Below are 23935 nucleotides of genomic sequence, written 5' to 3'. Positions count from 1 at the left end.
GTAGTTTAGGCATCATTATATATCCTTAGAGATCCTTAACAATTGGCTTCTGTCACGTTAAGCTAGTTTCTCAGGTTGTGTTGCCTGCTCATAGCACCATCAGTGAGAAAAACCACACGAGCGGCCCCGCTGCTCTTGGCCCCTGAGAGCAGCACAAGAGGCCCACCCATCTCAGTTTAATTAAATATTTCCCTCCTGAGTCGGCGAGGTGATGCCGTGAGCATTATAAATCAAGAAAAGGGCATCTGCTGATAGGCAAATGAAAACAGACTCGCTGAATAGGCAGCACGGGATGAGTGCAGCAGATTAAAATAAACAAAGAGGTTGACGTAAATAGCTCTCCATCCTCTCCCCCCGTCTCAAGTCACTGCCGCTTATTTGTCGTATACACATATGTGAGTTATGTTAATGAGATACTGGGAGTGTGTGTCTGTGTGTTTGCGTAAGGGGTATGTAGGTCACGTTTCCCTGTTATACCCCCCACCTCTCCTCAACCTCAGCTGGGGTTATTGTGATCTGGATTCTCACCAGACATACACGAACGATACTTATTGGACCGCTAACAGACTCTTTAGAATGCAGAAGTACGTACACATGCAAATAAGCAGATATTTGCATGCATACATGCACACACCTTAACTATATCTGGTGTCATTTATCAAATCTTTATATAGCACATATATACACACATGCTGCAATATGATACTCCCAGATCACAATATGCAAGCGTTCTTCTGTAGCTCTTTTCAGGTTTATTATAGTTAACTAAAAAAAAAAAAAAAAAATTTATATAAAAAATTCAGCTAGCTGCCAAGGCAACATTTGTTTTTTGCTCTTTTTTAACGTTGAAAACTAATAAAAACTATATAGGCATATTAAAAAAAAAAAAAACATAAATAAATAACTAACAAAAGCACAATAAAATTTATTTAAAAAAAAAATAGCATGATTAGCATGATTTTTGGTTTTGGCATGCTATTTATACACAGAAATGGACTTTACCGTGTATATGAAATGCACGTGTTTAACATGCATATATAGTAAGGTAGTAAGGACATCATTAAAATAGTCCATGTGACATCAGTGGTTCAACTGTAATTTTATGAAGCTACAAGAATTGAACTTTATTCAACAATTTCTTCTCTGCCATGTCAGTCTTCAACACAGACTGTTTTAACAATGTCCTTACTACCATTCTGGGCCTTGAACATTGTAGTTGTGTTGCTGTCTATGGAGGGTCCGAAAGCTCTCGGATTTCATCAAAAATATCTTCATTTGTGTTCCGAAGATGAACGTAGGTCTTACGGGTTTGGAACGACATGAAGGTGAGTAATTAATGACAGAATTTGTATGTCAGAAATAGTAAGAGTATTATTTAATTTCAAATTCACTTCTTGCTTATAAATGTTCTTCATTCAGTATTGGTAGTGTTTCAAATAACAAACAATGGATTACTGGTGCAATGTATTTTTATGCTTACTATTGTATTGCATTCATAACTTGGCAACATGCTAGCATCAAACTCTACTGTTGTCAACTGAGTCTGGTCTCCCATATGTTGTTTTGAACTGCATTTTATGTACAGTGCTCCAAATAATTCACTTATGAGGCTCTAAGATGGTTAGTTTGCTGCATTAGAAGCCACATAAGTAGGCAGTACGCAGTGGCAGCTCACTATAGTTTTTGAATCTGAGCTACTGTCTCTAGTATCATCTATCACAATACACTATACAGAGGTGGGTAGTAACGAGTTACATTTACTTCGTTACATTTACTTGAGTAGGCTACATTTTTTGGGTAATTAATACTTTTGGAGTATATTTAAAGATGGGTACTTTTACTCTTACTTAAGTACATTTTTAGTGAAAAAACTGTACTTTTACTTTGTTACTCTGGGCCACGCTCCTCTCGTTACTTTATCTTAATGCAATACAAGTTATAAATGCTTCAGTTTATTTCAAACGCGCCATCTACTTTTCTCTTGGCAATGAGCGATGCCCATTCGCGAATGATTCATTCTTTTGAATTCTGTTCAAAAGCTTGATCAAACCAGTTGGCAAACCAGTGAATTGGTTCGCAAATCAGATTCAATGATTCTTTCAGTTCCCTGCCGCGCGCGCTGAGCCGTCTGAAGTGGTTCACTCAGAGTTGTAACAGAAAGTTTAAGAACATCAAGAGCGTTGAAGACGTGGCTTTGGATCTACAGTCAATTGAAAGCAAATCTGCAAAGGCTATTGTTTGCTAGTGATGAAGATCTTTATTAGATGAACACATCGTGTGCTGTCTATGGTTCAGCAGGTATAACATAGATACCACTATGATATTACCAGTTTGTTGTACGTGTAGGCTAACTTATAAATTAAATACAATGTATAATTTTTTACATTAAATAAGCTGTCAGAGTATGAAATGAATACCCTCCAAACCCGCGTTAGTTCTGTTCCAGGAGGAATACCTTGGCCTAGACACAATTAATATTGATATTTCCACAATATTTATGTTTGCAGAAATGTATATTTGTTCACATTTTGCAGAACAGATGGAAGAAGATACGTAAATGTGCATTTGGTTCGTTATGTTCAGATGTTCGGTAACTTAGCCGTAGTGTGAGGAGTTTTAACTCTTCTGTGTCCGAGCTTATTTATACATAGGCTAATACATAATTAATATACTTTAAAATATAATTTAATTCAGTGATGCAAATCAGAATTTTCATCAGCTGTTACTCCAGTTTTCAGAGTCATTTGATCCTTCAGCGATCATTCTGATATATTGATTTATTACCAGCGCTGTAAACAATTTTGATGCTTAATATTTTTTGGAACCTGTGACAGTTTGTTTAGGATTCTAGAAAGCTAAAAAGAAAATCATTGATAGTAAATCAACATATTGGAATGATTTCTGAAGGATTATGTGACACTGAAGACTGGCGTAAAGGCTGATTAAAAAAAAATAATATATATATATATATATATATATATATATATATATATATTATATATATATACACACACACACATACATTACATAAATTGTATCTATATATCTAAATAAAAACAGACTATAGATATACAGTATATGATCCAAAGTAACTAACTACAAGTAGTTTTTTTATCCAATACTTTTTTACTCTTACTCAAGTAACTATTACTTTTAGTTTTACTTGAGTAAATATTTCTATAAGTACTTTTACTTTTACTTGAGTACAGTTTTTGGGTACTCTACCCACCTCTGACACTGTATACCACAGTACTGCATCCCTAGTTCACAATGTGTTAGCTTTCTTGTCTAGCTCACTTAAACTCTCTTTCTCCCCTTTTCTCTTTCTCAAGCGCACACACACACGCACACACTCACACACAAACATTCATCCCCCTCCTACTCCTTCAACACCCACAACACGCAACAGAGAGCAAGGAAGATTTCTCACTGGCACTAATAATGAGATCCTTTTCTCGAAGGCTACCCCTACCAATCCAATTCAATATGGAAACCACAAACACATTATGCACAACTGTCGTGACGAGAATCTGGCTACAGTGCCCACACTGCGGATGTCAAAAATGAGGCACATTTCACAGAGCACCGAAACCACTTTGTGCAGCTTAGCATTATATCTTCAGGGTACATTTAGTTTTAATTCTTAATTTTCTTCATTACAGTGCTTCCAAGGCAGTGTATTGATAATTCTCCAACTTTCTGGTCTGGGGTTATTCTAAATCTTTAACCTTAAGTGAACTTTTATGAATACCTCTTTCAGAACTCCATAACATTACACACTCATAACTCAGTTTTAAAGGGATAGTTCATATTCTTTTATGTTTTACAGAGGAAAAAAGTAATGTAGGTTTGGAAGGTGAGTAAATGATGACAGGATTTTAATTTTTTGGGTGAACTGCCCCTTTAAGTTTATTTAAAGTGTACTCAAGTTTGGGGTTTTGGAAATAAAAAATAATTTTTACGAAATGTAAGATTACATATTAAAAATCTCTCATTAACTTACACTAAATGTAACTGTGTCAATGATGCCATCTTAATATATGCATACTTCATTGTGACTGGTCTTCTTTTATTTGCGTAGCTTTTTTTTATTTTTACAATACACTTTTTTTTTTTTTTCTTCAGAACAGCTTTACAGAAAATCATAATGTTAATGTTTATTAAATCCTAAAATCTTCATGCCTGGCACTCTAAAAAAATATTTTTAGTTGTAAATAAAGCAGATTTATTGTAGTATGTTTTTTTTTTTTTATGAGAAAATACTATTTTAGTATTTCTGCTTCAAAATTTCATGTTTAATTCAACGTGTTACATGCTGGCTCTTTGTAATTGTTTATGAAATTGTTTTCTTCATTTTTTTCAGTGCTTACAGTCAGATTTTGCAGATTAGAGCTGCTGCAAACTATTTACATATTTAATTTTGTTTGTTATTTTCAACTATTTGAAGATGTTCTTTAAGTTTCATTCTCACCACCAGTGACTTTTTGTTATTAAGATGGTTCCATATGCACATATTATTAATTGCCATACATGCAACTCCATATTACATAGTTCGACTTGTAACACATGCTATGTCCTTCAAGCAATACCATTCTAGTTTAATCGTTATTGTACATTGTAGAGATTTAGGAAGGAAGGTTCATAATAATGATTGGGATGGAAACTGCAGCATTTATGTAAGAGTCATCACTTATTATACACATCAGGAAGACAGACTGACCAAAATAATATTTACATAAACCACTCTGAGCTCATCCACATCTCTGGAGTTGTAGCATTTAACTCAGTGAACACTTACAGGATTCAGTTGCTGATTACATTGTGAAGTATGTGGCCTGCCCACCTCACTTCCATGTATCTTGTGGCAGGGATGTTTACACGGGAAAGGGGGAAATCATGTTCCTGTTTATTGACTGCAACAGTGCATTACAGCAGACTCATAAGCAAATGACGTATTCCCAAAAATGGTGTTAACATTGATCATTAGATTCATATTGAGTCATTTTTCACTTTAATAGAGAGACAATATGTCTGCGCTGGAAGGAGAATTGTGTGGATTAGATGATGAGACAGCGTGGTATTATCTTCTTTACTTATGAGTATGAACAAATCCCTATGAAGGCTTATAATAACACCTGGAGTAAGCTATCCATTAGCATTCATATTAATCTCAATGACAGTTGCTCACTGGTGCATCATAATCTTTGCTGGGCATTTAGTTCTGGACTCATAACCAAGCCAGTCATCTGAACCATAAATGCCATGTGACTATTACTCTAGAGTTTTTGATTGGCGGAAGGTGCCAAAAACATGCACAGTCCCAATCCTTTCATTTGTAACTATCATGACCTGTGATGATATCGTTTAAAAGTTTGGGGTCATATATTTTTGTTAAATAAAGAATTAATATTTTTATTCAGCAAATATGCGTTAAATTAATCAAAAGGGACCATAAAGACATTCATAATCATATCCTGAATCTTTTTAAATATTAATCCACACAACTGTTTTCAACACTGATAATAAGAGTTGTCACTTGAGCAGCAAATCAGCATATTAGAATGATTTCTGAAGGATCACGTGACACTAAAGACTGGAGTAATGATGCTGAAAATTCAGCTTTGCCATCACAGAAATACATTTCATTTTAAAATATATTAAACTAGAACATGGTATTTTCCATTTTAATTATGTTTCACAATATTCTTGTTTTTACTGTGTTTTTAGTCAAATAAATGCAGCCTTGGTGAGCATAAGTGACTTCTTTTAAACATTTTTGTAGCACTAGTGTGTTCCTTAAATAACATACAAATAAATATTTGTGATGAACAAAACATTTAGTCAGAATAGGCTACATGGCTTCTTCTGAAAGGCCATCAGTGGATAAAGACACATTTTCCCAGCAGAATGGTGTAATTCCAGCATCTGCCAGCAGGGGCATACCTGCCCATGCTAACCAGTCAAACACAAACCCCTTGGTACATACATACAAGGGATGCTAGAGAATAAGAGCAACATAGAGTACTATCAGGCATTTTTAACTCTCATTCACAGTGACTTTGCCACGATTTAGCATACTGCAATACTGAGCTTCTGAGGTTTGGTGTATTTCCATGCAGTGATGCCATTCACCACACTTGTTCACAGCGCAGCATTTTTCCACAGTCACTTCTGCACAATCTGCCTTTACTCAGGCAATTCATAAGCAGAGGCACTTTCTCAGTGGTCAACAGTGAATGTTGCGTCAAAAATGCAATTGCACCCGATTGCCATTTAACTGGGTGTGTCTGTTTTTACTTATTACATAGCATGATTAGGAACAGAACTCCATTTTGCATGCTATTTCAGGCTAGATGAAGATAATATTTTGCTTGAATGTTTAAATGTTGGATGTTTTGCATCTGGTTGTTGTGGCAGTGCTGCAGAGGTGGAGAACGCAGGTATTTGCTATTCTCAGAGTGTCTCACCAAGTCCCTCTCACTATTTCCCTCGCCCTCCATCTTTTGCGTTCTCTCTATCTTCACCTTACCCTCCATCTCTCTCTCTTTATATCTTTTCCTTTCTTTTTCTTTCACCCTCCATCTCTCTCCCTTGCCCTCTCTCTCTCTCTCTCTCTCTCATCGGGAGACGCCTGTGGAATATAGTCATCAACATGATTTTTTTTTCCGCTCTCTGGAAGAGGCAAACCCTAACAAACATGTAGTCAGCTGTGCAGTGGCTCTGCCTTTCCCACACAAAAAAATAGCATGAAAAGATCACCCCGGCTTCGGCATCCCGCTCTTAACTCTTAAAGAGACACTTAAGTCACGACTCTACTTATATTCAGATGAAGCGAGTGACTCAGTTGTAACAGGTAAGGTGTACATTATCCAACATATTGCCTGGCTTACATGTATTGGTATTTACAAGATGTTGCTGGAACTATTGCCATAAACATGACTCAGCCATGCCTCATGAACCACAGGAGGAGGCCGGAGAGTGTGGAGGAACATTCTGGGTAAACACCACTTGTGTAATGGAGACGATGTGGTCAGGCCTCCACTGGTGTCCTTGTTGACCTAGTATCATAATGTGCCTTATACATGCTGTAAATCAGAGCCTGACAAATGCATTTCAAAACAAACATCACTTTTTCAACATTGATCTGTTCTTAATAAATGTAAATCACTTGGAATAAATGTTTGAATAAAAATAAATGTGAAATTTTGCCAGTAAAATAATATGAATATGAAGCCTATATTCCATTAATTTAAGTAATTTGTTTATAATTTTTTATCCTGATATTGAATCAGCATAATATTTTGACTTGAACTTGAATGGGCAAAATTAGAAAAGAAAAATTGATTAAAATCTTTATGAATCAAATGGTGGTGTAAACCTTGGGAATGTGCTCTGTCTAGTAATGTTTAACAATCTAAACAAGATTGATCAGTTATTATTCCCTGAGTGTTTAAATATCCAGTGCATTTTCTTGAAGAGCACATTTTTTTTTCCATGTTAATGTATTTCCTATTGAAACAGGAAGTTTGGGAAAATGAGACACAGCAGTCAATTGTAAATGTGGGATTCAAGCTAAATGATTGGAGAAGTTTGGCATATGTCACCAGACAGTGTCAGTGTAATTTCACCAGAAGATCAAGTTATAACATTATGACAATATGAGGTAAAAAAAACAAACAAAAAAAAAAAAAACACACTAAGACCTATAAAGTGAAAGTGACCTGACATACAGCCAAGTATGGTGACCCATACTCAGAATTCAACCCATCCATAGTGCACACACAGCAGTGAACACACACACACAGTGAACACACACCCAGAGCAGTGGGCAGCCATTTATGCTGCGGCAGAGCAGTTGGGGGTTCGGTGCCTTGTCCAAGGGCACCTCAGTCGTGTTATTGCCCGAGACTCAAACCCACAACCTTAGGGTTAGGAATCAAACTCTTTAACCACTAGGCCACGACTTCCCCCATAAAAATCTTATTAAAGGGCTTGTGTTCCTTTTTATTTTAAGAGCCGATAGGCTTTAGTTATATCACAGCCAAGAACTACGATTTGCTACTTTCAAGACATCTGCAGAGAGTTTTGGGGTGCAGGAAATTAGAATTAGAATTAAGACATAAATCTGTAGTACAATAATTAAAAACAAAAATTTAAATGTGTATTTTTCTAAAAATTAAGCTAACAGACAGACTAAAAATTTATATTTTGTGGTCTTTAAAACTGAATTTCAGAGAAACAACAACAACAAAAAAAGATAAATAAAATAAAAAATAAACGAAACATGGTCGTAGCCTTGCTTCTTTAAACTTTACAAATAAATATAATTGAAAAACAAATCATATGCACATTAGTTTCAAGCCCAACATGAGATAGAGGGTACTCTGTAGCCTTGGTCTGGCCTCTTCTTTTGATAAACAAATATATTTATTGCTGAAACAATTCCACAATTATTATTTTTTTAATTTTACTGAGAATTTAAATATTAATATTCAGTAACAGTAATTTTCAGTTAAGTTTGTTACTTGATTTACACAGGGCTAGACAGTACAACACTCCAACGATTAGAGCGTGCCTTTCCCTTTAAGGAGCCCCCCCTTCTCTCCACAGCAGAGGGAGGCTGAGCATAATCCTGGAACAGCGATTGAAAAAAAAAAATCCACCAGTAGACTGTTTCAAGTTCCCTAGCAGAAACTGTGCCTGATTTGTGGCCAATGCTGGAGATGTACGAAAAGGGAGGAAAACACTAAGCGGGTAGCTATGGAGATAGACCGTCTTCCTGGCCGCTTCCTTTGACAGGTGTTGAGTAGGTTAAAAGTCTTCAAACAGTGTCCACCATGTACGCCAAAGGGAAAGGAGCTGTCGTTCCATCCGATAATCAAGCCAGAGAGAAGTAAGTGAATTTGTGCAAAAACCTGCATGTTCTCTGATGCACGAGACGGCTTTCGGCGACTCTAACACTTTACTAAGTAGTTTCTTTTCAGATTCTGTGCGGTGTGATTGTGCAGTGTTCATCTAGCTGTGTTGCACAGCTGTTTTAATGTGTTTTTCCTTATGCATGCTACTTGTGCTTGCTTTGGAGCAACTCTATCATGCATTCGGATGTTACATGAAGGTTTGTACTGTGCAGATGCAGAAGGCTTGGATCAATGCATCATGTAGATGCTCAGATGCTTCTTGTACATGAGGCATAACGTTACAGGAGTCGCGAGATCACATCATCATGTTAGAGCAGCTGTACAAACTAATGTAATGAAATAGTTTGATTTGATGAGTGAGTTTGTGAAAGTAGAAGATTTTTCTTGATTCAACCCCCCCACAATTGCTCATTACTGTTATTATAAATTCTCAGTTTCTTACCTTTTCTGTTAATGATTTTTTTTTTTAGGTCTGTTGTTATACATACATAAGCCGGGGTTTGTATTTTGTGTAAAAACAGGAGGAGTTGCAAGACACGCAAGTTATGATGCTTTAGCATAGTGTAGTTTAAACAAAAGGGATGTTTAAGCTCTGCCATGTTTAAGCCACCAGACTTTAGTCTTTATTGAGTAAAACATTTGTATACTAATAAGTTTAATTGTTTACATAATTCATTCCAAAGCTTGTTGCCTGATAATGGAAATTTATAACTGAAATATCTATGATATATTTTTTAAAAGCCTTGCTTGGTGATTATGAATGACTGGAAAGGTCATTTAGTCAAAAAATGCAGAAACCCCTTAAATAAAATGTATGTCTAATCTGATTGTTGTGCTGATAGTGACCACTCAAAATGATGAGGATCAGAGTTAGACAACAGACTTTAAGGAGCTTAAATGGAAAGTAAGAGATGCTTAGTTTAAGAAAACGAACTGAAAGCTCATCCACCGTTTATACTGCTCATTCATATTTGTATTCTGAATGTTTAAGGCCTTTTGCATGTCCAGAAATGGCTTGAATGAATGATGCACCTCAGTGAACGTAATTCTAGCAGAGCTCACATTTATGTTTGTATTCTCAGTAGTGAGGAGTTTCTACGCCTGGTATAAACTTGTGGCAGAGCATTAAAGCACTTTAAAATCCAATTTATGAAAAACGGATCCATTGGAAGCACACCGTCTCTGGCCAAAGGAGCAGATGGATTCTCAGTTTGGCAGTGTCGATGCAAGGATGCAGCGCTTTCGTTTTTATCAGAGAACTTTTTAGGAACTTGTCATTTTCACCCTTTTCCCCTGTCTCGTGCATCTGTGCTGGGTGAATAATTGATAGGAGAGTTGAAAACATGATTTCCTAACGGTGCCTTTGTAGGACGGTTATGTGTGATTCATTCATGTTTAAAGATGGTTTTATCAGAAAGCCTCGGGCGAGATGTCAGGTGTGCTCAAGGCATACATTTGGCAGATTTCTTTGATGTGAGGACTCTGTGTGGGCTCTGTTGTGATGAGAGCAGAACAGGGGGACCCGTTTATCTCTGGTGATACTTTTTAGAGATTTTCCTTTGGAGCTGTCATAAACTGTCATCTGATTTGTCCTCACCTTGGTTCATGTGTAATGAAAAATGTCACATCCCTGAGTGAACTCTTCTAAAGGGAGGATTCATCCAAAACTTACTTATTTACCCTTATGTCATTTTAAACCATTATGCTGTTAATATTTACATGGAACACACAGTGGGACATTTGGAATAATTTCCAATCCCTGTTTTCCATATAGGCAGTGGCATAGTGACTAGTCTGTCAAGCTCCAAAAAGGTTGTAAATGTACAATAAAAGTAGTGCATATGTTTAGTCCAGCATTATTATTTTTTATATATTATTTAATTATTTTTTAACTAATTTTTTTTTTTTTTTTTCAAAACATTTAAAAGTTTGTGGTTGGTAAGATTGTTTTAATGTTTTTTAAAAAAGTCATTAGATCAACATCTGGTTGATTAAAAATACAGTAAAAATAGGAATACTGTTTAATGTTATTGAAATTTAAAATAACTTTACTTTATTAACATTTTAAAATGTAATTTATTCTTCTGATAGATTATTATCAATGTTATCCAGTTGTGCGGCTTAATATTTTTGTGGAAGCCATGATACATTCATTGTCTGATTGATATTTGATCAATTTAATATATCCTTGGACTCCTTGCTGAATAAAAACATCATATCAGTAAGATTTATTTTTGAAAGCTAGTAAATGATTTATCAAAAACTAAAACTAATTTTATTTTTACATTTAGTTAATGGAAAAGTTTTCATTTAGTTTTTATTTGCAGATATAACAGTGTTTCTGAAGCCATATGATAACTTTTTGTGATTCATTTTTCAAATCAAATAATGCATGAAATGATGCATCTCAAATATGCCACAGTTCTCACATCATGATGTCAGATGTGAAACCACTGCCACTTGATGTTTTTGACATACAGCCTGCGGCGTATTTTATTTGAGATAAATTTTACATCTTTAGGTGAACTATACTTTAAATGGCCCTTTTTTCTTCACTGAGAGTAAGGGGAAAAATAGCTATGACAATAGTGTTTTGCACCTGGTATTATACTGTAGGCCAAGCAATCTGACCTGTGTTTAATGTTACCTGTGCGCATGAGACTCCCCACAGTGCTACAAGTTGTCATGGTGAGGCTATTTTGCAGTAAGACCTTATGTTCCAGCAGTAACGTAACATAAGCTCTTTTTACCTCACTCACCTCAAAACAAACCCACCTATGCTGAACTACTGGAACATCACTGGACTCTGGACTAGGTCTTCTGAATGCCTCTGATTGGCAGGGCTTTCTCCTGCAGGGACATTGGAGATCTGGAAAAAACTGAGGGGGAAGGGGCTGAGAGACTCAGGGGTCGTCCCCCTGGGCATTCTCTCCAGCAGACCTCTTTTTGGGGCTTTTGAAGAGGGAGGCTGAGCTTTAAGACGGCATGCCGCAAGCTCCTGAGGCCCAAGCCAGTGACACTGTCTCCACCACCCCCTCCCCGTCTCCATAATATAGCTCTTTATATGTCCTGTGCTTCTCTGGGGAGAGAGCGCACCATTTAGATTTTGCTGATCAGGTTTGCATACATTTACGCCTGCTTTCAGTCATTTGAATGTGAGAGAGACTGGCATATAAAGACAGATGGATTAGAATGGTATGTTTAAAAATAAAATAGAATGTATTGTTTTTATTTTTTTTGCAGTACCTGATAGGGCAAGTATCACTATTACTATTGCTTGTACGTTTTCCATTCAGCATGTAGCCAAATTTCTCACACTGTTTGTGCTGCAAACATGAACAATACGTAAAATTATGTGGCTAAATGAGCAAAGTAGGCTTTGTTTTTCTAACTGACTTAATGTTTATAATTAATATTTTCACCTGGATGGTCATGTTACGTAATGGCAACAGTGAAACTTCTGTCATCATTTATTGATCCATAAATCTGTATGACATTCTTCCCTGGAACCAAAAGAAGATATTTAAAAAGATCTGTGTTCTTTTTCGGTCCAGTCAATGAAGTCAATAGGGTCTATTAAAGGGATAGTTCACCTAAAAATGAAAATTCTATAATTGTAATTCTAATTACTCACCCTCATGTTGTTCCAAACCTGAAGATCTTTGTAGATTTTCGGAACACAAATTAAGATATTTTTGATGAAATCCCAGTGCTTTCTGACCCTGCATAGACAGCAACGCAACTACCACGTTTAAGGCCCAGAAAGGACATACTTAAAATAGTCAATGTGACATCAGCAGTTCAACCTTAATGTCATGAAACTATGAGAATACTTTTTGTGCAAAGAAAACAAAAAGAACGACTTTATTCAACGATTTCTTCTCTTCCGTGTCAGTCTTCAGCGCGTGTTCTCAAGAGTACTACATTTGTTTCTTCTGTCTGCTTTCTTACACTTTAACGTGTTCATTGCGTTGCACTCTATGTAGGGCCAGAAAGCTCTTGGATTTCATCAAAAATATCTTAATTTTCATGGTAGGTAATTAATAACAGAATTTTCATTTTTAGGTGAATTATCCCTTTAAGGGTCTATTAAAAATCTATTATAATGTTCAAATACTACTTTGGTCACAATTAACCCGATATTTACATACTTATGTATTGAGGTTGTTGTTAGTTCTGTACTTGTTGTTATCCAGCTGAAATTGCTGTGATTAACTGTCTAATGAACTTGATCTAATTTATTTTGGCCGTATCCCAGTATTGCTTGTAGTGTCTGCTCTCGTAGCCAAGCCAGACGTTTCTTCCTGCCCGCAACCCGGGTGTTGTCCCATCAGCTGTAGTTCCCTGTTCCCATCCCTCTGTGATGTCTTTAAGTGTTTGGGCTTCCAAACAGGACCCTCAGAATCCAGAGGTCCTGTTCTTGGCTCTCGCACTCAATGTTCCTGACAACTCTACACGAGGTGCTCCTTGAAGGCACAATTGAATGAATGGTTTTCAATAATGCATCAGGGCCAGGCGCACAGTACCCCCCCTCCACCCAGATCACATGGGCCTCCCTGCCATGAAATTTTTATCAGCCCACTCCTGGGAATCCACAGTTTGATCCAGATCGTCTCGCGCTTCCCTCAATTTTAAGCAGATGGCAGCTGCTAGATGTTTTCTTCAAGCCCAGAGGTCGAACTCTATTGGCTTCCAAAACCTTGTTTATGGTGAGACAGGTAGTGAGATAAGTGGCTAGCAAATTGCAAAGTGGTACAGTTGTCTTGACTAAATTGGTTATGAGTAAGTCAGTCAGAGACATGCAACTATGTTTTTTATTTCTTTGGAACCCAAAATAATTTCAGTGTTTTGTCCCAAATGACAAGTCTCTTGTAGTTTATTTTGTGTGCTTCTACAGATAAAATGCCATGGTAGAATGTATCCCATTTTTTTGTTTTTCTTTATTCTTACAGAGAGTATAGGAGCTATGGACATTTTTTCATATGAATTAAGGTGTTAATATAAAAATGGCTGTGAGGGACAGATGTACTGTATGTTCAGTTACTCATGCTTTTTTAGAAAATGAATAGGGAAAAAAGATGTGACTATTGAATGGACGGTACATCTGAATGGACTAGGCTATATCCTAACAGCCTCGTTTTCATTCATGTAAAATTAAATATGGCATTTTTCCTGACTAAGCTCCTTAACAGAGCTTGTATGAGTGTCATGGGTACCATTCGAATGCAAGGCTTTGAAATGTATAGTGATATTCACTGAAATGGCTTTTGCTAAATAAATAATTATGCCGCAGTTCCGAAAACACAGTAGAGCCAATTTCTTCTTAAAGCAGTTTAATACTTTCTCCCTCTAGTCTCTGTAACAAAACCTAGACTTTCTGACCTGTTATTCTGGATGTAGCCTACATGTTCTGTCGTTCTTTTGTTACCTTGTAGGGCTATATATTTTTAAGGGAATTTAGTAAGGCTCAGTCTTGTTTACTCACCCTTATGTCGTTACAAAACCATTAATCCTCAAAACAGAAATTGAGATATTTTTAATGAAACCTGCAAAGTTTCTGGCCCTCCATTAAAAGTCCAGATAACCAAAACATGGAGGTGCCAAAAAGGTTATAAAGGTGTCATAAAGCAAATCCGTATGAATCGATCAGTTTAATGCAAGTCTTGTGAAGAGATGTGGTGGTGAACAGATTAAATTTAGGCTGTTATTTACATCTAAACATTGAAAGGTTGACAGGAGGGTAAGTAAACAATAAGAGAGTGTTCATTTTTGGGTGAACTATCCCTTTAAAAACCATCATAAAAAATAATTGTGATAAGATCACGATTCTGCCTTTTTTTTGCCATATCGCCAACTTCTGCTTCTGTTTGTCATGGTGTCAACAGGTGAACTGAAAGGCAGCTTAAGTTTAAAACCTTACAAGTAGATATTACTGACTTGCTTAAATTGCTTATTCCGTAGATCCTTTGTGGTAATAGTATCTTTTGATGGACTTTGTTTGAACCTCTCATCCATGGTTTTATGGTCGTCGTTGACTCCCTTTCCTCCACTGTCTCTCGGTGGGAGGCATTGTCATTCTGGTCACTCTCCCGCGACAGCACTCGATGGATGGAGTGCTGGATCTCCTCCCTGTCTTTCATATCCAACTTTATCACAGTCATTGACTGGCTGATCAGAGGGAGCTCTCCTCTGCTATTTATGAGCCTGCCACCCTGGACGCCTCCTTCCACTGACTCATTCAACTCCTCGCTGATGCCTGGGAAAGCTTCCTGCTCCCACACAAATACACGATTCTGCCCACTGTATAGCCCCTTTCACACTGCGTTTCCGGCAAATTCACCGGTATAATGTGTCCCGGCATTTGCACCCGGGTCGCTATATTTTGCACTTTCACACTGCCAGTCATTACCCGGAATATGTGCGTGCGTTCACACACAACCCGTAAAGCTCCCCGTAAAGACAGGTGATATCAGGGTGTGACGTGTAATGTACGAGTCGAAAACGCTAGGCACGTTAACTTTCACTGAAGCTGGTGAACGATCTCTGCTTCAGCGCAGAAAGTGAGGAACTAACTGATCTCTGCTTCGTTACAGTTTGCACATATTTGTTTCATCGCGAACGTTGATCTGCCTTCAAAACACGCTAAAAGAGTCGCGCGATAACGCGCGTCATCACTACGACACGGCATTAGATCTGGCTTTTGTTCACACAGCGCCCCTTCCGGGACTGAACCCAGCAATGTTACTAGGTCCCCGACCCGGATTCAATCCCGGAATAAATCCCGGGACGTGTTTGCTTTCACACAGAAGTCGACCCCGCAATGTTCCGGCAATTTGCCTGGTCCGACGTGCAGTGTGAAAGGGGCTTATGTGCATTGGACTGTATGTGCAAGGTTCCATTAGAACAGTGTTATCTTAGTTTATTTATATACTGTTATAGTTTAGTTTTTATTAATATTTTGAATTTGCTTTTATTTTTGTATTTTCAGTATTCATTTTTAGATATTTTATTAAGTGCTTTTGTCCTTTTTTTTTAAATGACTACTTTTTTTTCAGTTTTAGATTAGTTTTAGTTTTTAATAGTTTTCAGTTACTAATTATAGTGCTACAAACATCACTAAATTCTACAATTTTTTTGTTTCGTTTAAGTTTTCCATCCTTTTTTTTTTTTTTCTTTTATTTCAGTTTTATTTCAGTTCAAATGTTTTTAATAGTGGTAGTTAACTGTAATAACCCTGCATCATACAAATTTCAAGATTGTCAGTGGTTTTTATATGGTATTTAAATGATGGTTATTGTTAGCACATGGTTATGCTCCTGAACATTGAGTTGTAGTGCTCATGTGGGTAACACTAGTTCGAATCTGGCTCACAACATTTTCTGTTTCCCATTTTCTTTTCTCAGTTTAAGTGTATCTAGACTTAAAAGTGGAAAAGGGCGAAAAAATTTTGTCATCATGTTACTCATCCTCAAATCTGTAATAGGGTTCGACCTAGGGCTGGGCGATATATCGAACGATATGATCATGCGTATCTAGTCAGTAAAGCCGGCTCCCTGATTAGCGCTAAATCGCCATCACCTGCTTTCAAATGGAGCGGCATTTAATAGACAGAGCCGTAGTTCACTGACAAGGTACGCAATGAACGCGATATGAACTTTTCAGGGGTGATGCTAATACCGATTACCATTCAGATCAAGTTGACCGATAACCAATATTATGAACCGATATGTCTTGTGTAAAAATGACAATTGATGTCAAAATTAAGAATAACAAGGGCTCTGACAAAATCTTTCCTTAAATGCTCATAAATTATTTTATTGGCAAATCGGTTTTGAAAATGACCAATACGATAACCATAAAAATGCTTTAGCCTATATAAACACCAATAATTGCCCAGGCCGATAATCTGTCAACTTCTAACCTGTAAGACTTTTTTTTCTTCAGTGCAACGTAAAAGAAGATATTTTGAAGAATGTTTCAGCTCTTTTTCTTCATACACTGAAAGTGCAAAACAACACTGGACCATATTGACTTTCATTGTATGAGCAAAAAGCACCATTCCAAACCAATTTTCTAAAATATCATTGGAATATGAGGATGAGTAAATGGGTTAGGAACTATCACTTTAAGTCATCTTTCTTGTGTTATCGGTGTTTAACTTTACATAAATTGACCAAACTAGCCTATCCCTTTGTTGAGACATCAGATTTGGATGTCAACTCACGTCGTCATGAAAGAGCCACTCTTATGTATGCCATTATTGCCTTACCCATGGTGGAAATAAATGTTCTTGCCCCAAATACACTGCAGCCAGGCAAAAACCATGTTTCTACCAAATTGTGCCTGTCTCTGAATGTAATTTTGCCAGGAGAGCTTTGCGGGGCTATTTTCTCTCATGGCTGATGGAAGAGAAAAGGAAAGGACAGGAGCAGAGGTATGGTGCAGTTTCAGCCCCGCGGTACACTGGGAGCTGGGTAATTGCTAGCCCAAGTGGCTAAACAACAGACATAATGGATACAGTAAATGACAAAAACACAAGAACCGCAATGGTGCCGTCAGATTCCTGTGACAACTCCAGCTATGCATGCTTTGGCTGATCTTTCTGTGCTTTTCACGGAGCAAATGGGCTGTGGAGATCGGACATGCGGTCGCTACCGTTGATGGGCGTTTTGTGTGTTCCTGTGTACTTGTGTAATCAACAATCTCTAGTGAGGTGTCTGTAGCCACTGATTTTCTTTCTGAAACTTTTGAACAACATCCAAACTAGAGTGACGGCACACAACTGGGAATGAAAGTCTATATCTCTGTTCTAAAACCTTGCTGGCTGTATACATAAGCAGCTACCTTCTTAGGCAGCGTTCTAACCTTATAAGTGACTGATTTTGACACTCTACATAGGCAGCAGCATACTTAGCGATCTGCAGACGGAGCTTGACTTGTAGTTGATTTTCATGAAGTTTGTTGGTGTGTTTCTAGGATAATGATGCAATATTCAAATAAACAAAAAGACCTAGCACGCAATATAATCTAGTGATTTAAAAAAAAAATATTTTATGTGAATTTTTTATGATTGAATGACAATGTTTATATAACAATTTCTTCTTGTCATCTTGGAGTTATTATTTTCACTTACTTGCAAAGAAATCTGGGATTTCCTTCTCATGCCCTGAATATAACGCCTTTTCCTCTCTTGTTCTCTTCTAGATTAGCTTTATACGTGTACGAGTACTTGTTGCATGTTGGGGCCCAGAAATCAGCACAGACCTTCCTCACACACACAAAAACACACTTAAACACACACGCCACGCACACATGTTTGTTTTTGTGAAAAGTGGGGACATCCCATAGGCGTAATTGTTTTTATACTGTACGAACTGTATATTCTATCGCCCTACACCAACCCTACACCTAACCCTACCCCTTACAGGAAACTTTGTGCATTTTTTACTTTCTCAAAAAAACTAATACTGTATGGTTTATAAGTGTTTTGAAAAAATGGGGACATGGGTTATGTCCTCATAAGTCACCCTCTCCTTGTAATACCTGTGTCATACCCATGTCATTATACAAAGTTGTGTCCTGATATGTCACAAAAACAAACACACACACACACACACACACACACACACACACACACACACACACACACACACACACACACACACACACACACACACACACACACACACACACTTTAGTCTCTTTAGTATGACTTTAGTACATATTTTTGTAAAAAAACATATAAATCATCATACACCAAGTTGACATTTTATAAACATAATACTGTATATATTGAACATTTTACATAATGTATTGTATAATACACTGTATATATTTTATGCAGTGTGTCGAGCATTGCAATACACAATTTTTTTCTAATGTGGTGATATGGTATCACTTACAAAAGCATGTTTCCTATCAAGCTTGTTCTTTTCCGCTTTGCAATAAAATCTAAAATAAATCCACTTGTTTCGTTTGAATGGGTCAGAATGTTGTGAGTCTGCACTGTACTGCCACAGTAACATTGTTTTTGATTTTTCTTGTTCCACATTTAAATGAGAACCTTATAATCCATTTAATTTAACTGTTTGTGTCAGGAAATAACTTAAAACATTCCAAATATTCACTTTAATAAGAACATTGAGACTTCTGCATTAGTGCAGTGATCTGTAGTTGATTGCAAGGATACCATTTTTTCAGAACCGATCTGATCCAATACCAAAAATTCTGAGTATCTGCAGATACCAATCCAATCTGATACCAGCGCAGTTTTTTTTAAAATAAATGTAGAGTATCTATACATCTCTGTGTTGACCTGATCGTCACTTTTTTGTGTGTTAATCACAATCTACTACATATAGACAACTTCATTTTAATGAAAAATAACAAAGGAAAATTATATAATCTTAATCTATGACAAAAATACTATTATAAACTAGGTAGGTGGATAATTCAGCAGCAAAAGATACTCTAGAAAAATCACGGTTGCACAATAATTTTATAAAATCTAGTGAAATATTTTATTTAAAAATAAAAGTGAATATTCAGTTCTCTCTTCACAGCAGTTCAGTCAGTGTACTGTTTGAGTAAATGAATTATTCCGGGATATTGGTTTATTTCGATTCAGAGGGAGTGTCAGCCACGTTAAAAAAGTGAATAATTTAAGTAATTTGTGGATTAATGCTTTCTGGAGACGCGAACCATTTCAAACGATTCAGTCTGATTTGGTGAACTGCTTCAACCTTTTCACTAAGAAGAACCGGTTCAATCAAACGATTTGTTCGCGAACCGGACATCACTAGTACAAAATCTGTGCGTTAGTTTACTGAGCCTTTTCTTTTAACAGTTTTAAACCTCAGTTACTCTGCACTCTTGAAGAGAGTTTAATCATTTTGACTGTAGTAACCGAATGCAACACACAGTTTGATTGCTGAATGGAGGATGACAGACAGCTGCAGCGGAGAGAAGAGTTTATGTGAACTTGAATTTAATGTCTTCGATATTAATCTGTACCTCACATTGAACTATGGACCAAGTTCAGAACACTTGAAATATGTGCACAAAAATGTTCTGGTGCTTTATAATGTTTCTGTGCCTTTCGTGGGGCTCAACAATAACAAAGAATAGTATACACACAATAGCGGATTTGGATCGGTCTCGTCTCACCGATACCCAATCCGCAGAAAATTCCAGTATCGGAGCCGATACCGATCCTGAATATCAGATCGATGCATCCCTAATTTTAACTATATTGAAATGTTTGTTTTTCCCCATATTTGTACAGTCTCAGAATCTGTGGGCCAGTATGTGTACACCAACCATGTGCAAAAATATTAATTACCCATCATTCATTTCAGTTAATAGCTGTTTATGATACACGACTGGCCGGACTTTTATTTGCCGTTTGTTTGTGAGCAGTCATTTCCGTCAATTGCTCTGTTACCCCAGGGTGTTTTTCTTCCCTGTTGGCTTGGCAGCCTCTCTGCTGTGTTGCTGACTTTCTCCAGCACTTCTCAAAAGCACCACAAGTTGGTCAGATGTTTATCATGCAGTTTGGCAGGCCAACAAGGTGAAATTGACTGATAATGTGTTCTTAACCTTCAGACCTGCTTCGGTAATCCACTTTCAGCTGCAGTGAACAAACCTATCCTCTCTATCCTCTTAGATTTTCTCTTTTTCTCACTACATTTTCCTGTTTAATCATCCATATATAATTGTTATAATAGGCTAATTCTTTCCCTGCACTTTCCACGGTCAGTTTAGGTCCTTCTACTCCCTTATTACAAAGGAGAACATTTCTTAAATACACTGAGATTATGGCCTTAATGAGAGTCGCCCTGGTCATTTCCACACAAGCAGAAGGGATGGAGGGTGAAAGTGAGCCCCAAGGCCTGAATGAAGTGTAGGAAAAACAGAAGCCATGATTAATTTTGAGGGTCATGGCTCTGGATCGCTAAAGCCTGCTGTAGGTCTCCACACTGGTGGATTGACCAGGATGAAGTCAGTAATGACTGCCAAGAATATGCGCTATCTTTTGGATGTTGACTTCTGCAGAACACAAAAAAGATAGGCTATTTTGAAGATCATTTCAACTGTTTTTGTCCATATAATGTAAGTCAGTTGAGCCCAAAACAACGCTGGACTCCATTAACTTTCGCTATATGGACAATTTTTTATTTTTTTTTAATACCGAAATCAGTTTTAAGGGATACTCCACCCCCAAATGAATATTTTGTCATTAATCACTTACCCCCATGTCGTTCCAAACCTGTAAAAGCTTTGTTCGTCTTTGGAACACAATTTAAGATATTTTGGATGAAAACCGGGAGGCCTGTGACTGTCCCATGGACTGCCAAATAAATAACAGTGTCAAGGTCAATAAAAGGTATGAAAGTCGTCATCAGAATACTCCATCTGCCATCAGACGTGCAATCTGGGTTATATAAAGCGACTTTATTCAACAATTCCTTTGTCAACAGTCTCCTCTGTGTTTCTCCATATCACCGTATGCTTTTCCGTATCATCTGCACCACAAGGATGTGCTGTTTCTACGTGTATTTAGCTTTGATTTGAAAGAAAACAGCGCATCCTTGTGACACGGACGACACTGAAAAGCATACTTAGCATACAGTGATATGGAGAGACATAGAGGAGACTGTTGACAAAGGAATTGTTAAATAAAGTCATTATTTTTGTTTTCTACGCTTACAAAAAGTGTTCCTGTCACTTCATATAACCCAGATTGCACGTCTGATGGCAGATGGAGTATTCTGACGACGACTTTCATACCTTTTATGGACCTTGACACTGTTATTTACTTGGCAGTCTATGGGACAGTCACAGGCCTCCCGGTTTTCATCCAAAATGCCTTAAATTGTGTTTCGAAGACGAACAAAGCTTTTACGGGTTTGGAACTACATGGGGGTAAGTGATTAATGACAAAATTTTCATTTTGGGGTGGAGTATCCCTTTAATGCACTTCACATCTGAATTATGACTTCCGAGTTCATACGTAGGGGCTTCCCAGAAAGACTTTCTCCTCTCTGGCTATGGCATTTTCTCCAGTGTCATAGAAGGATGTGAGGAAAACAAGTCTGTTGTTGTGGTGGAGAAAGCAGGATGATATATGGGATCTGGATTGGGTCAGAGAGCAGACTGCGCAACGTCTTACAGGAGAATGTTACATTATCTACAATCTCACAACCTCTCTTTCTTTTTCTCGTTTCTTCCTGCTCCCTGCCTGTTGTAGATCCGATGGGAGAAGAACATTACGCTAGGAGAGCCTCCTGGATTCCTCCATTCATGGTGGTGGTAGGTCTCATGTGTTTTCTTTATATTTTATACATGCTGTCTATCTGTCTGTGTGTAAGCTAGTACTAATAAGTGTGTATTTCAAAATGGACAAATAATTTTGTTTTATTATTGATGCTCTGACATCTTGTCTAATCCAGGCTCATTGCAAGTTATTTCTCAGTTCAAATGTTGCGTGAAGTTCATCTGCACATACTTAATAGTGTTTACTAAGACAAGCATCTCTATTACTGTTATCCAGAGTTAGTTTGAGCAAACCTCAAATGTCTCATCATCATGCGGCGTTCGTTATGGCTGGTTTAAGCAAAAACAAAACAAAAAAGTTAGGATTTATTGCTTGTCACTGTATCGCATTGCACCTGCAGGGCTCAACAATAAGGATGGAGGATTCTGCCTGTCAACTTTTTTAAGCTTGTCAATTAGGTACAGTTATCTAGCTGGATGTCAGATGAGATTTTGTCAAATCCACAAAAATTACTCATGATAATTTACTGATTTATTGACTTTTCAGTATCATTTCAGGTACCTAACGATGTTTGTCATTTGGTGACACTGAATTATTTTCCTGTTACAATAAAATGTCAATACCAATTTACTTCGTATAAAATACAAAAAAAAAAAAAATTATAATAATTAAATACATCATAAGAATACACAAAGTTTATTTAAAGTCCACACATATAGGGAATAGGTGATCTCCTGAATTTTTCTGTTCGGCATCTGGGGATTGTCAGTTTATCTGAGTGGTGGTAGCCAGTCTCTAAAAATAGACTTGTGTACAGTAGCTTCCTAGCAAAATCAAGATGCAGTGTGCACAATCCAAGAAGGGAGAGGGCATCAGAATATCTTTGATTCCTTTCTCCCAGTATGGTTTTACAGACCAGTTTCTACACATTTTAGATGTTTTGATAAACTAAGTTGTGTCATTTAGAGTGTGTCGAAAAATACAAATCAGACAGAAATGTTTTTTCAATGTTAATGTTTTGAACTTCTTGCTGTCTTGGAGATTCCTGTCTAATTATAAGAACTGTCAAAAAAAATTAAATAATAATTGACGTGAGAAAAAAAAATTATAAGTATAAAAATTTATCATAATAATACATTCAAGTTTAAAAAAATAAAAAAAAAAAAAAAAAATATATATATATATATATATATATATATGTTTTAATTCTGTAAAAAATGAGTATTAAGGTAAGTTAATTGAATTTTTAAATGTGTTTTTTTTTTGTGTGTGTGTGTGTGTGTGTGTGTGTGTGTTGTAGACAACAAAAATGTGGACAGGGCAAGTTAAAATCTGAACTATGTCCCAACTGAGCAAGCAGAAAAAAAAAACAATTGGTGTTGAACCCTGACCTGGTTAAGCAACATTGTGAATGATACAGTTGAAATACACTGTATATACACTGTAATATACACTGAAAATATCCTCACTGTTAACTTAAAAGTGACTCCACCATAAAAAGAGAGTATATCTATTACAGTCTACAAGATTGTTTGTATTAACTTTCACTGTATTGATTAATACTAATCCAGACTTAAGTTTGGCTGTGACACCAGCCGTCAAACTGTATGTTTAACCTGCTGTGGTTTGACCCGTGGCAGTGGGTGTATTATTGGGTCAGGCAGCCTTTACGGAGGGCACGTCTGCCCGGGCCTGGCTCTCCCACCCCACTCCTTCAGACAAAAGGCCCAGATGGTGGGGC

The 23935-nt window shown here is 37.0% G+C and overlaps 1 protein-coding gene across 1 annotated transcript in view; it reads left to right on the top strand.

The window, feature by feature from the left end:
* The first annotated feature begins 8637 nt into the window (after positions 1–8637).
* LOC109054200 (single-stranded DNA-binding protein 3-like) overlaps positions 8638–23935 on the top strand; it is a 71804-nt gene continuing 56506 nt past the window's right edge. The window contains exons 1-4 of the mRNA XM_042719172.1: positions 8638–8893; positions 18123–18187; positions 18850–18855; positions 22166–22229. Of these exons, the coding sequence (XP_042575106.1) occupies positions 8838–8893; positions 18123–18187; positions 18850–18855; positions 22166–22229 (191 nt within the window). The 5' untranslated portion in view covers positions 8638–8837. The remainder of the gene's footprint in view (positions 8894–18122; positions 18188–18849; positions 18856–22165; positions 22230–23935) is intronic.

Source organism: Cyprinus carpio, chromosome B2 (genome assembly GCF_018340385.1).
Source record: "Cyprinus carpio isolate SPL01 chromosome B2, ASM1834038v1, whole genome shotgun sequence".
Lineage (NCBI taxonomy): Eukaryota > Metazoa > Chordata > Actinopteri > Cypriniformes > Cyprinidae > Cyprinus > Cyprinus carpio.
Note: the sequence above shows the minus strand (reverse complement) of the source record. Positions and strands in the feature narration are given on the sequence as shown.